A 13676-nucleotide genomic window follows, 5' to 3' on the forward strand; every position below is an offset into this window, starting at 1 on the left:
TTGAAAAGAAAAAAGCCGACATAAGCATGTCTGTTCGGAATTGGGATGTCTACAGTTTATTTGAGAACGAGAAGAAAAAAGATGCTAACGTCAAACACTAAGTTTGTGAAACATGATTTATTAAAACAGTTTGCATCCACTTAGTAACATCTTCATGTCTGTAGCAGTCACAGTTGTTAAATGTTATCTTGAAATGTTATGTGATCAAAAATGTTGATTCATTAGTACTTTAGGGCATCAAAAGTAAGTGTTACAAAAAATGTTAACTGGGCGTGTCCAGAAGCATCACAATACAGTTCTGAACTCATCAAAAACGAAACTGGGAACATGAGCTTCAGCCACCTAGGAAGAAACCAAGTTACATTAATCACTTACAATCAATCCAGTTTGCAATGGAAGCAAGTTTTCTTGAACTGCTACACTCTTAAATGACAATTATGTGCATGTACTACCATGTTTTACATCTAAATCTTATATATAATGTTGAAGATATGTTGTATAGACTTGAAATTAATTTTCAATCAGTGCTGATATTTTACCTTCCTTGGAAGTTTTGTGTAGCGCACATAATCTTCCAGAAACATCAACGCTCCCACCACATCTGAAGGCATGTCTGGAATCTTTTGACTGCAAAGAGAATCAACTTGTTAATCAGCATTTTGATTAATAATAACAATGAACAACAATCCAACTGCCAAAGCAAGCCAGCAGGATTAATTTAATTGCAAAAATGCATATTTTTTTATTAATGTTTCCACTGTAAATACTTGGGGTTTTTTTTCCTGTGGCAAACCCCACAAATCTGTGCAAATTAGGCAAGGCTGCCAGGGGAATATTTACCAGGTGCATTGCTCCATTATGGAGCGGATGAATTGACCAATCAGAGCCAAGAACTGTTCAGTATATCTGGAGTGGAACTGTTTGAACAGTGTGAGGAGCCCGAGAACCAAGGGTGGCCAGTCCACTGGGTCAGTTGCCTTCCTGCACGTCATTCCTAGGCAAATAACAGGCAGTCAATGAACCAGAACAACTAATTTCATTAGTGCGTGCCACATGTGGTCTGATAGAGACGGTAGTATATGCTGTCAATGAGCCAGTAAACTTCCAAGTTCCTGGCATTAACCTGCAAAAGCATAGATACTGTTACAGTAAGAGCCATAATCAGACCTTGGTTTTTGCTGTACTGCAGTTTCGGCAGCTGTGCAATGAGGAAGAGAAAGTTCACGATCGGAAAGTAGGGCAGGCGCTTCGTTGTGATGTAGATCTAAAAATGAAGCAAGACATGAACAACAGTCAAATCCACAACATCAATAAGGCATGAAATCTATGCAGAGTAAGGGATCCTAAACATTCCTCAAATGTTGTGATACTGACTTTGTTGAGGGGATTATGAATCCCAGCAGCCTCAAGGTAGGCAGTAATCTCATACAGAAGCGTGTTGTCTTCCTTGGGGTAAGGCAGACTTGGGTCCTGGTAGTGTGCTTCAATGTCAGCCAGCAGAGACCTGTCCAAAATTAACAGAAGAATTTTAATTATCCGCAACCTCCATAGTAACGTGTACATCAACCAACATACAGAATGAGATATGGTATACCTAACAAGTGAAATTAGGAATACCTATATAGCAACAAGCCATCTAATTCCTTCTTTGGGTGTAAAGTGAATTATTTGTGAGTGAATTTTAGTGGTGCTCTGACACCATGATGTGTTGATCAATGAATTACACAAATGAATTTTCTTACTGCATATCTTTAGTAGTTATGGCTTCGAGGAGCACAATTAAGTTAAAAAGAAATGTATGATCCATTTCAACTAACTTGTTCAAGTTTTCCAATGCGGCAGCAAGATGTTTGGAGTCAAACTTGCAGGAATAGTTCAGTTCATTGGCAATCTGTTGTCTCAATATTTGCATTTGACCCACCTGGGAAAGGAGAACATTTTAGCTGACTGATGTTTGAATAATCATCTGGCACTGATTTCAAATACAGATTATAAATTTACACAATACCTTCATGATTGCGTCCAAATATGCTCCCCAAATCCTCTGAGTTTTGGCAACAGCGTTGGCGTAGACTTTGTTTGCGTTGGCTGAATAACAGTAGACAAAAAAAAATAAATCAATTACACGGCATAACATTTAAAGCTTTGGTTCAAGGTTGTTTAGACACCCACCGACAACGCTATTCACAGGGGTGACTGCATTCAGCATGGCTTTGAAGACATCCACCACAGTCTTGTCTTTGAGGATGGTCTTCTGAAGCATGGTCAGGAAATTCTAATAAAGTGTTTACAAAAACAGTAACACATGGACATTGAATTAAACTTCCAATCAACCATGAAATTAATTAAATGAATGATATTACCTCTGAACTAAAAAACCCAGATAAAGTCAACACAGACAGCTGACAGAACTCATGATAAAAACAAAACCGTGAAAGGGCAAAGGCTCAAAATAGTATTTGTATGAAACCTGAAATTCAGTGAGTGTTACCTGCAGCTCCTTCACAATCATGAAACAGAGAAGACGGTCAAGTCCGTTGAGGCCAAACGTCCCAAGCGTGTCCTGAATCTCAGAGAAAAGTCGGTTGTTGGTGACCTCCTGGTGTGTTCTCATGTCATACCAGGTGTTCATCTGATCAATGTAACATGTCACTCTGAAATAAAAAAGCATAATGATGTACTGATACATAAATACATTAACAGGGTAGGGTAGGAACAAGGGGCCTAGACGTAGATGATTCTTTCTATACCCGAAAAATCCACAGGCTTTTTTTCTTCATTCTTAAAGTACAATACTAGACTGACTCACTTTGGATCTGTGATCCTCAGAATCTCTCTGCAGAGGCGACCAATAAAAGTGGCTGACTCATCAACAGGGGGATACTTAGGAATTGGGATGTGTGTGGACTGGTACACACTTTGCCAATCTTGGATCTGAAAGTCAAAACAATATCACGAGTTTCGCCGCTTCAGTGAAAACATCTGCTGATCGAGTTTAATACATGAATTACTATGATAACAAGAACATGCAAAAAATATTGTGTTGGAGAGCAAAATTACTCCGAGCCAAACCTTTGTCCTGAGAAAGCTGTTGCACTCCTGTTCCACGTTATAGTTGATGATACGAGACACCTCCTCTTGCCAGATTTTCAAGCCATAGATGCTGACATAGTCCTGGATATACTCAAAGGAGCGGTAGAAACCATCCATTGTGGCAGCCATTTCTTTCAGCTTGGGCATCAGCTCACTGGGCTAAACACAGAAGACAGACGCGGGTATTTGTTTTAACATTGTCACTAATTAACTGCCACTATATCAGCAGTGAGAAGATGAATGAAAAAAAATGAACTTATCCAAACAGATTGGTTCCTCCACTTGGTAAATTATGAGTTTGTAACATGAACAATGTGTGAATATAAGGGAATTTTAATGTTTCCACTGAAATTGCCTTTGAGTCGATGAAAAACAGGAATACCTACATGCTGCGATCTTAAGCAATATATAAAGATCGCTAATCAAACTAAGAAATCTCATCCTGTGAAGTGATTACAAAAAATGTTTTCTAACTTTAGCTTTGGGATTGAAGATAAGGCCTTTGTGGAGCGCGTAGGCAACTCGTTTGACCAGCTCCTTCCTTATGCCATCCTCCAGCAGCTGCTTTGGATCCACCTAATGATAAGAGAAAGTAATCAGCCTGAATTAGCAACTATTGACTTTGTAAGTATATGAATATAATCAGTCTTGATTCACCTCAGTAACAATAACAAAGTATTATTATAAAAAAAAAAGTCATTCATGACTACTGTTTTCACCTTAATGATGCCAACAAGTGTTGTTTTCATCATCAGAATTCCCTCAGTGAAGATTGAGATGGCATGGGTGAGTTTGGCAACCTGAACCAAAAAGAAGCAGAGCATCATAACTAAATGTTAATAAACTGAAAAGACTCTTCTCTGATATCTGTATCTTCTTAACCAGAGATCCAAATGGACCGTACAGATATTACTGCAAAAGTCCAAACATTATTATGACATTATGACACTGCAGTTAAACATGAACTAATTCATCTTTTTTGGCTCAGTAGTTCAATTTGATAGATGGTAAATTACAGTGAAACTATAAAGGGTAAGGTAGACAATGTAGTTCAACGTTGCCCCATCTCACTGTAAGCTCACTTACCTCATAGCGAGCCCCTAGCTGGGCGTAGTCCTTCAGCTTGTCCTTGTCCAGACGTGTTGGCACCTCCATGATGTCATGGATCTGTAGTTTGATGATTTTAGCCAGTGAAGTGAACATACTTTCTGGGATGATTTGTAATACCTGTAAGAGAGCGTGGTACATAATTATTCTACCTTCGCTGTACCATTATACATACTATGAATTCTGGATGCTGTGGAACTGTAAAATAAAATTTACATTTTACCAGTAATAGGTCAGTAAGCCAAGAAGGTCTTATACATTATGCCTTGATCATTTTCACTAGCTTAAACTGACAAAAGTTTCAGTATTATCAATCTAAAAAATGTTCATTCAGTTACAGACGCTTATTTTGAAATAAGGATTGCACCCAAGTTTTACATAAACAATTTAATTGAATTTAATTTAAATTCTTTCTTCTTTAGAAATACCATTCTCTCTCCACGGTACCTTTCTCACATAAGCCACCAGTTCTCCTGAGTAAAACTGAGAGACACTGAGGAGGTCTGGACTGTTGGCCTGGTTGATTCGCAGCAGGGGAAGGTCCAAAGCAGAAGCCAACTGTTAACACAAATGAACAAACAAAAACTCATTCACCACAAACTGAATGATCAGGGCACAGGTTAATGAATTTCATCTGATTCCAGAATGAGATTTTCACTACAAGTTAGAAACTTTTAAACGGTATACAGTACATTTATGTAAGTTCCCCTCTTTTAATATAGACGAGTCCCATCTCTGGTGACAGGTCTGTTTTAAAACTTACATTGCTCCATTGCTCATCACTTATCAGCTACAGCACAGTTATATGCAACGCTATTTTAATGAAGTGTTTGGGTCTGAAGCTCTGTCTTGTGCAATCATCTGGAAAGGCTGACCTTAAGGAATGTTGCGCGAAGTTTGGTTACCATAGAAGGATTTACTCTGATACTCTCTTGCATGATGGATGTGAAACTGTAAGAAACATATCATTAAAAAAATATTTAAGAAATATCAGAATCCAAACCAAGCGCACGGACATCTGTGTTTTTATGAAAAATGTAACGAAACATGCTGGCTTCATCTCTGCTAGCTTATGCTGCCAGATGGCAAAAAGGAGATATTAATCTAGAAATAGATCACCATGACTCAATTCACTGATACTCACTCTGAAACAGAGTGGTGCCATTACCTGTCTATTAGCTGCCAGGCATAGGAGAGGTCCCCCACAATCTGCATGGTGATCAACACCTCCTCTTTGATGTTGATGGTGCGGATCATCTGGTGCAGGAACTTGCGCGTGTCTGCCAGGAACTGGCACACCTGGAGGTTAGACTCCAGCTGGTGAAACTCTTGTACCTAAAGACAGAACACGAGAGAAGAAACAATCAAACATTAGTTGGGCCGAATGCAAATAAAGTGATCAAAACGGATTGAGGTGAATAGTGCATATTGTGGATATAGCTCTGATGTTGTTTCAGTAGGTCAACCCATTAAATTGTTGATAGGATACATACATTAAGTCTCAACTCAGGACACAAAATAGCACAGGGCTTGTAGAGTTAAAGAGAAAAGATTGCTACCTCCACCAATGCTTGGATGAGCTGTACTGTCTTTCTTCCTGCAGCTGTTGAATCCTCATAGTTCAGGGACTCAATCTGTTTAGAGATCTCTCGAAACCAGGCCTGGAGGTTCTCTGGAGCACAGGTAAACAAAAACGATAGGGCTTAATATTACAGATAAATCTGCATCAACATAGGTTCATTTGTTTAAAAAAAATATACATGGATCATCTATCTGCAGATGAATCCAGAAATGTTATTGTACAATATATATTACCATTTTTCTCAACCCTGGTGAGCGGTTTAACTCCTGAAAACACTTCTGCCAGTTCAGTCATCCTCTCTGATCCCTCTTTCTTGTAGCTCTCCCATTTAATCTGCTTCTCGGCCAACATCTGCTTGAACATCTGAATAACATAAAATATAGCAAAGGCTGGTAAACCAAATGTCTATGTTATAATCATCAATATAGAAGGGTTACATTTCCAACAGAGCTCTGTTTAAATGACACATGCACATGCATAAAATACCGTTTTATGTTGGATGACAGTCTGCTGTACTCACTTCTTTCAGAATGAACTCAAACTGGGCTGTGTCCAGCAACAACTGGAACAGAAACTTCGGGTTGTACTTGGAGTCATTAATCACTTGATCTTTAATCTGACGCAGTTTCTTGTTGTTTGGATCGTAAGCTTTGAAGACAGGTGTTTATTTTAGAATGCTACTAAAATCACTGTTCCATTCAGACTAATTTACACACGAACAATTAATGAGCATCTTTTGAGACATTTGTCGAGATTTAATAATGTTAATATCTGATAATATTAAGCAGAATGTTGCATAAATGTATGAAATCCTACGGTAGTCAAGCATGAATTTAGAGGTGTATCACTACCTGACTCTGCTGTGTGAAGCATCAGCCAGCGGATGGCGACGTTGCATTCACGCAGGCAGTTGAGCAGTTTGGGGATGTTGTCCAGGACAATCTCTTCCCTCAGGAAACCTTCTTTCAGCAGCTGCTGCACCTGGGGCCTCAGACTCTCCAGACTAGCTGCATAGCGACTGGCCTGCAATTAAAAACAGACCACAGAGAACCACCTTGGATTACAACAGACAATGCTTTTCAGTTGAGCATCACCCATTACAGTGGGTCGTCAGGGTATAAGCACTTCAGTTCCTCATACCTGTTCTTTAATGTTGGCTGTATCCAGAGTGTAGTTCAAGGCAGTTTTCGCCGCTTTGTAAGGCTCCCATGCTTCTATTAAGTTCACAGTAATCCCCATGTATATACTGATTACCTAAAGGAAAAAAGTATGAATAAAAAAAACTATGAATATGTAATTTATGAACATCAGCATTCAGGATAAACAAGAAAACCGTGTTTCTTTAATCATGGATATTCTGAATACAATAGAGACTGCCAAAAAATGGTGCCCTCACCTATCCATTACCATTAGGAGATCATACTTTTTATGTGTTCTACTGTATTAACAATGCCAAGATCCCCAACCAAATCGTTCAACATCCAAAAGTGGTCTGGGGTATCAGTTATTACTACACCTTACAGAGACATTTCATATCACATACCAGACTATCACAATGGTCAATTAAAATCAAAGGCAATAAAAATGAAAGGAGATTATTAAAGATGGTTTTGCTTTCTCTCACCCAGTTATCAGGGAAGTATTTGTCCACAATCTCTCTCATCTTCGCCTGCTGTGTGTGTAGGATAGAAGGGGTGAAATACAGACAGACATAGAGCATGGCTGCCTGGTTAGCTAACGCTGTACTGCGGTGCTCAGGAAGAGGGTACGCAGACACCTGCAAGAGGGGGTTATGGGAGACAACCTTTAAGCCACAAAGACAACAATCAAAAGCCAAGCTATAATTTGTTCACTAAAAGTTCTGTGAAAATATTGGACTAGAAAATAATCTTTATCATTTTCAAAGATGTTCCACATCAAATATTTCAGTATCCAAGAAACAAAATCTTACATACTGAAACACTGACTTGCCAAGTCATCCTCTTATGAATGATGAACCCTGCATGAACTAGAAGTAAGTAAGGATGGTGGTCTTGCCTGGTTGTAGATGTCATCTGAGCGAAGTCGTCCGATGACCATGCTGATGAAGGTGGGGCTGATTGGCACTCTCTGGAAGTAGCTCTCCGGGTAGTTGGCCGGCCGCTTGGCCCCTGGTTGGCTGGAGTAACCTGTGCTACGGAGGAGCTTGCAAATATCATCCAGGTTGGAATCTGCTGAAGACCGTGCAGCGCTGCAAACAAGACGTTATAGATTTCATTAATACATTTCCTAGTCTTTAGAACACCTGCCCAACATGCGTTTTTTTTTCTTGTCTGTGGATCACATACTCAATCAAGAAACAAAAGTCATAAAAAAACAGGTCTCTACCAGATATGTGTGTAAAAAGTACAACTGTATGTGGCAAATCTTATGTTACAGAGACTGTCAGTCGTTACGATCTCACCTGTATCTGTAATATGAAACCAACATCCTTTCTCGGACTTCACCCTCAATCTTCTGATCAATGACCAGCAGCATAACCCCATAGAGATACAGGGCCTCACACTGTAATGAGACAGATATGTTGTGCAAAGACACGGTATAAATCAGTGGTGTGACATGTTGCACAAAGGTGTTAAGCTGATATTTGCATTTGCCAACGGAAATTTATTAAGAGGTTAGATTACTCATATTCAGAGCAAGTGGTGCGAATTTACCAAGAGCTGTTTTCCGTCCTCATTCAGTAGAACAGTTTCCAGGGTCTGCTGAATGTAGACACCTTCATTGAGGTCATCTAAATACCTTGAAAGAGAAGTTTAGATATTATTATTGCATCTTAGTGCTGAACAATGAGGAATTGGAGCAAACACATTTCTAGAAACCATCTCATCAAATTAGAGACAGTGTACAATGTATTTTCTATCCTCTGAATCACTGAAAAAAAAAACCATATAAAGGAATCAGTATCAAATGATATACAGTGAATTACCTTATTAGATCCACAATATATTTGTGGACACTTTCAAATGCCAGGTAAAACCGCGAAAGTATTTCGATATTGTTTTCCCGGAACTCCTCGTCAAGGTCTTGGAGCTCTGGTTTAGCCTCCAGTTTACCCTCATAGTACTCTGGGCCCTAATATACAGAATGCCAGTCATCACAACACTCAAAACATAACGGCTGCCCACGAACTAAGCGACCAAACTTTACGATTAAATTACAAGTAAAAAGCATCGCAAACGAAAACAGTAATGCAAGATATCCTATGTATATGACCATGACGAAAACCATTTTAAAAATTCTTCGGGAGTTTTCCCTCTGAAATAAATATGGTCAGTAAATATGCAGTACCTTGAAGTAACTGAAGTCACAAATAATGTCTCCATATTTCTGCTGATCAGCCTTGTCTTTGAGGCGGAAGACAGGAGGGATGAACTCAGAGAGTCTGAGCAGTTCTGCTATTATGGCATTTCCCCTGGAGACGATCCGAAGGACAGCCTGGCCACACAAGTTATTTTCCGCAAGAAAATCCACCATGTCGGAAAAACATCAGTTTTGTCCGATAGGTACTTCAGCAAGTCAGCAGATATGTCTCATCAGCACTGGAAAAACAGGATTCCAAAACACAACATTTACATTAACAGAGCAAACACAAATTCGTTTAGATCTCCAAGGCGTCAAGACCAGCTGTCATTGAACGAACTGCAAAGTCAAGGCCAAACGTTTAGATTTAGATTCAATGTAGAAAACAAAGCGATGAAATTCTCGTAGCGGCATCTATTTTTTTTTATTCATTTTCACTGCATGTTTTGACCCTATGCATGTTGTCTCTATCACGCAGGGTCAGCCAACAAGTTAAGACTCAGTTTTAGGGTTTGCATTAGTCGCTGCCGGCTGTCACTGTACCTACCGTTAGCATTTCCCCGTGAAAAACTCGATGTAGGTTAGTTTTATATGCAAAAAAAACCAATGCTACCGTCACTTACCCAGTGACGACGGCGACCTGAACGTCTGTTGTTATTTCATCAGTTCGATTCACTTTAGCCACACACAGCGTTTGGGGTATGTATATTAGCAATATTACGCACAAGCGAGGCTTTTAATAATGTTGAGCTGATGTTTAATTTAACCTCTTCCTCAACTGCTTCAATAATTCATGTTTACAAATCACATGACAGTCGTCAAGAGCTTCTATGATGAAACCAGACTGTGTACTTCCGGTTACAATTTACTCTGTCAGAGCAAAAGTCACCAATGAGACCATAGAGATTCTATTTTCCTGATTCAGACTGCTACTAGTGCGACCACTGCATTTCTACGAAATCTGCTCCTGCTAGCCCAGTAATTCAACAAAAACCGAACAGACGGCAGAAACGAAAGAGAGCACATTGGTTTTAGACCTCACAAGAAGAAACAGACAGCCAGTAAGGGACTACAGACTGGCCCATCCATCAGGCAGTTTTCTCTCATTGCATGCAAATAATCACTAAAGAAAAATAGTTTCATTGTTGACATATGTGTCATTCCATTTAATCAAAACATTTACTGCATTCAAACAAATAACTGCTATTCAATCTGTAAGCCATTTGGTATAGACTGTAATATATCTAAATGGCAACTTAAAATGTTAAGAAATCATATGGAATAAAATATAATATTGGAATAAAATATTGGCATATAGCCAAATAATATATTTATATTTCATCTGCGAACTTCTTATCAATTTGTATAAGACATGTAAAGCAATGTAAACATGACAGCAATGAAACACACATAATTTCAGATTTCAAAGAATATTTATTGAAGAGATGCCCATCATCCAGTACAAGTTATAGAACAAAATGGTAAGAAAAATGGTTATGAAACTATTTACAAAAATGTTCTGACAAGATATACATTAGCAAAAAAGAGGGTGTGCATCATCTACAATAATGGCCAACATATCTGGGAGTAGAACTAAATCTGACAAATTCAACATCAAACAAAAATTTAAATTTAAAAAATTAAGAAATGAAAATTTTTCATTTAAGTTTTTCCGGTCTGTCTCTTATGGTTCTGAATCATTCTCTTCATAACCAGATCTGGTTCAAGATCTGACAGCTTCACATCCGTGTTTCCACATCCAACCACAGGACAGCTGTTAGTTTACATGAAAAAGAGAATGATCAAGGTGTTAAACAGCATTCATCAATAAAAAAGATATGATGTTGTATTGTATGATATTGTAATACACACAAGTAAAAACACATGCGATATATTCTTTTTTTTACTGTCTTACTCAGACATCTTATTAGTATTGAAATGACATAAATGATTATATCAAAGAAAACATAAACTATCATCATAACATCTAATGGAAAAATAATCAGTGAGTGAAACAGAGTGAATGGAAACTGAGGAACCATGTATTACCGGAATTTCTTCTTATTGCTATGCTTGTTCTTAATCATCGCCACTGCAGCAGCTTGATCATAGTGATGTTGACACTTCTTGTTCTTCATGGGATTAACCATCTCAAGCTGTTAGGACAATCAGTTGAGTGTTATTATACATGCAATAACTGATAGCACCACTTTTATTCAAGAGTTGGCGGTTTGTATCAAGGTTTATGACGATATGCATTTTGACGTGTGCTGAAAAAATCTGCAATGAACCGTGAACTTTGAATGAACTTTGAGATGGATCACACGGCCACAAATAAATGTTAAATTAGCAAACTATACGGTGATAAGATGGGTTTGAGTACATGGAACACATTTCACTTGATCTCGTGGTGACTCTGGTGACCTTTACCTGTGTGAGGGGGCAGGTGAAGTTCGTCTGACTCTGGGTAACGGCAATGTCCTCATCCAGCTCCTCCTCAGTGCTTGCTGCTGCTGCCTGACTGACTAAACACATAAACAAGCATAGCATCATTTCATAATGAGATAAATACTGATGCAAGCTGTCTCTTTTTAATCCCAGTGCAATTAAACCATCTATCAGTAATCAAACAAAACATCACATCCACCAGCAGGAGGACAAACACAAATAAAAATGTGTTTACTTCAAGTAAATTTACTTGATAGACTTGATTTTTAAGTATGAATATTCACCATGCATAAATTAAGGATTATAAAACATCAATTTGAGTCCAGCTATGAAGTTGTATGGAATATATTTGAATTGTTTTGGCATTCAACACAGCTGTTGTGACACAGAACGTGAATCTTCTGCACACTTCTCGGTTTAAACTGTGAACTGTGTGATTCAAATGCTACCTGTCTGAGTAACACAGCTGTGTGACCTTCAACAAAAAGAGTGTATCAAGGCGCAACAAATATTCTGCTGAAATTTAGCTGCATTGCCTATATACAGCCAACAACTAATAGGGCTCTAGTAAAAACAAACACAAATCGTACTATGTGGGATGAGTCTCTGGACATAAGCTGTATGATTCCCTACCTTGCTGCGCACATTTCTTGATGCTGCCTTTGAAGGCCACCACTTTGCTATGCTGCTGCAGATCTGTGTCAGAGACTGCGCTCATAAGCTCTGTGAACTGCTCCTTTACAGAATCTTTCAATGAGAAAATGGCTTCTGGGCGTTCGGATCCCACCTAAGGGCAGGAGGGAGAAATTGTGAATAAAGAAACCAGCTCCTCTGTGTGTTCCATACATACAGTAAAAAAAAAAACAAGTTTAAAAAAAGGCAGATCAAGTCCAATCAAGTCTCAAATCCTTAGAAATTATAAATTAAATCATTATTACTCATTTTATATATTCCCCAAAGTAAAATGTCTCTCAGTTATCAACTCAGTCCTAATCACAGTGCTCAACAGATGACGCTGTTTCAATTGGACCACTATAATCAGGTTTTGAATAACAGTGCTCAAGATAATACACTAACCTGTGAACAAATTTGTTCAACAGATTCCACAAAACAATTGATCTCTGTGTCCAGTCTGGCACAATCTAACATCATTAGCTCCAGCTTCTTCAAGTTGGGATCATTATCTGTACCTGCAAAGACACATGTAGAACATAACATCCTCTGGGCAGACCAGCCATTTTTTTTAAAAGCTGCAGAAGTAAAAGTACTCTGATATATTGTCTTTATTAAACGTTCTGAGTAGAAATACTGGTGTTGCACGTGATCCAACTAAATTTAATATCTTTGAAGATTCTGTTTTTTACTGTTCTGTGCAAACATGCATTGGTGGTATCTAACTTTATCAGTCAGTGTTTTTCAAAACCCTATGGGTAATGCATGTTATTACAGTACTTATTGATCAGAACGTATTCATCTCTTTGAATCCATGTGAAACGCTAAAGACGGTGCATTACCGTTTTTAATCGAACTTTTATATGCTCTTTTTTAAATCTGTGGATTAAAAAAATGTTCTGCAGTTGTACACAATTCATGAATTCATGAGTAGTCACACGACGTGTAACCGACATAGTGCACAGACAGCACACAGGTGAAGGAATCTGGATGTAAAAGTGAGTGACTACCTTGAGCCTCTACCAGGTCCAAAGCGACTTCTGCCACGATATCCATACCCGTTCCAATATCCGTCTGACATGTCTTCAGAGTGGACAGCGTAGATTTGACTACACTCAGAGACATCTTGCCGTAGCGGTTCTGTGGGCAATTTTTTGTTTACCTCGATTACACTACAGCTTGTAAACTATGCTACTCAAATGATCGCTTAAGATATCATCATTCCCCAGTCACATAGGAGGTGGTAAATCTAATTATTCATTAAGGCTCGTAACATATTAATAATTAGCAAACTTACATATTTCATATAAAGTGAGCTAGAGTTCAGTTTATAAAATCGCCTCCTGTCATGCTAGCTCAGATAATATACTGAATAATGTGTATAATGTTTAATGTATACTTACATTAAAAAGCAATAAAAAAAATCAAAAGT

The 13676-nt window shown here is 38.4% G+C and overlaps 2 protein-coding genes across 2 annotated transcripts; both read right to left on the minus strand.

Annotated features, from left to right (window-relative positions):
- Positions 1–108: 108 nt before the first annotated feature.
- Positions 109–9903, minus strand: washc5 (WASH complex subunit 5). The gene is made up of 29 exons (XM_030781369.1): positions 9748–9903; positions 9113–9363; positions 8751–8896; positions 8479–8563; positions 8226–8326; positions 7820–8012; positions 7407–7559; positions 6923–7036; positions 6634–6805; positions 6303–6430; positions 6016–6145; positions 5760–5872; positions 5369–5535; positions 5076–5151; positions 4648–4758; positions 4180–4320; positions 3813–3893; positions 3568–3669; positions 3073–3252; positions 2810–2934; positions 2492–2654; positions 2173–2275; positions 2009–2088; positions 1818–1921; positions 1375–1504; positions 1168–1264; positions 841–994; positions 540–627; positions 109–342 (listed from the first exon to the last, which is right to left on the minus strand). Exons 2-29 carry the CDS (start codon positions 9296–9298, stop codon positions 286–288), a joined length of 3480 nt encoding a protein of 1159 aa, XP_030637229.1. The 5' UTR covers positions 9299–9363; positions 9748–9903; the 3' UTR covers positions 109–285.
- Positions 9904–10786: 883 nt separating this feature from the next.
- nsmce2 (NSE2 SUMO ligase component of SMC5/6 complex) lies at positions 10787–13378 on the minus strand. The gene is made up of 6 exons (XM_030782777.1): positions 13255–13378; positions 12650–12762; positions 12206–12359; positions 11555–11649; positions 11174–11280; positions 10787–10898 (listed from the first exon to the last, which is right to left on the minus strand). Exons 1-6 carry the CDS (start codon positions 13367–13369, stop codon positions 10787–10789), a joined length of 696 nt encoding a protein of 231 aa, XP_030638637.1. The 5' UTR covers positions 13370–13378.
- Between the last annotated feature and the right edge of the window lie 298 nt (positions 13379–13676).

Source organism: Chanos chanos, chromosome 8 (genome assembly GCF_902362185.1).
Source record: "Chanos chanos chromosome 8, fChaCha1.1, whole genome shotgun sequence".
Lineage (NCBI taxonomy): Eukaryota > Metazoa > Chordata > Actinopteri > Gonorynchiformes > Chanidae > Chanos > Chanos chanos.

Excerpts from the sequence above, each read along its gene's own strand:
- nsmce2 (XM_030782777.1), bottom strand. The coding sequence starts at position 13,369 with ATGTCTCTGAGTGTAGTCAAATCTACGCTGTCCACTCTGAAGACATGT. Across the intron at positions 12,763-13,254 it reads GGACCTGGTAGAGGCTCAAG|GTACAGATAATGATCCCAAC; the intron begins GTAGTCACTCAC and ends GTGTCTTTGCAG. Across the intron at positions 10,899-11,173 it reads AGCAATAAGAAGAAATTCCG|CTGTCCTGTGGTTGGATGTG; the intron begins GTAATACATGGT and ends GTAAACTAACAG.
- washc5 (XM_030781369.1), bottom strand. The coding sequence starts at position 9,298 with ATGGTGGATTTTCTTGCGGAAAATAACTTGTGTGGCCAGGCTGTCCTT. Across the intron at positions 8,564-8,750 it reads TATATTGTGGATCTAATAAG|GTATTTAGATGACCTCAATG; the intron begins GTAATTCACTGT and ends TTCTCTTTCAAG. Across the intron at positions 1,265-1,374 it reads TTCATAATCCCCTCAACAAA|ATCTACATCACAACGAAGCG; the intron begins GTCAGTATCACA and ends CTTCATTTTTAG.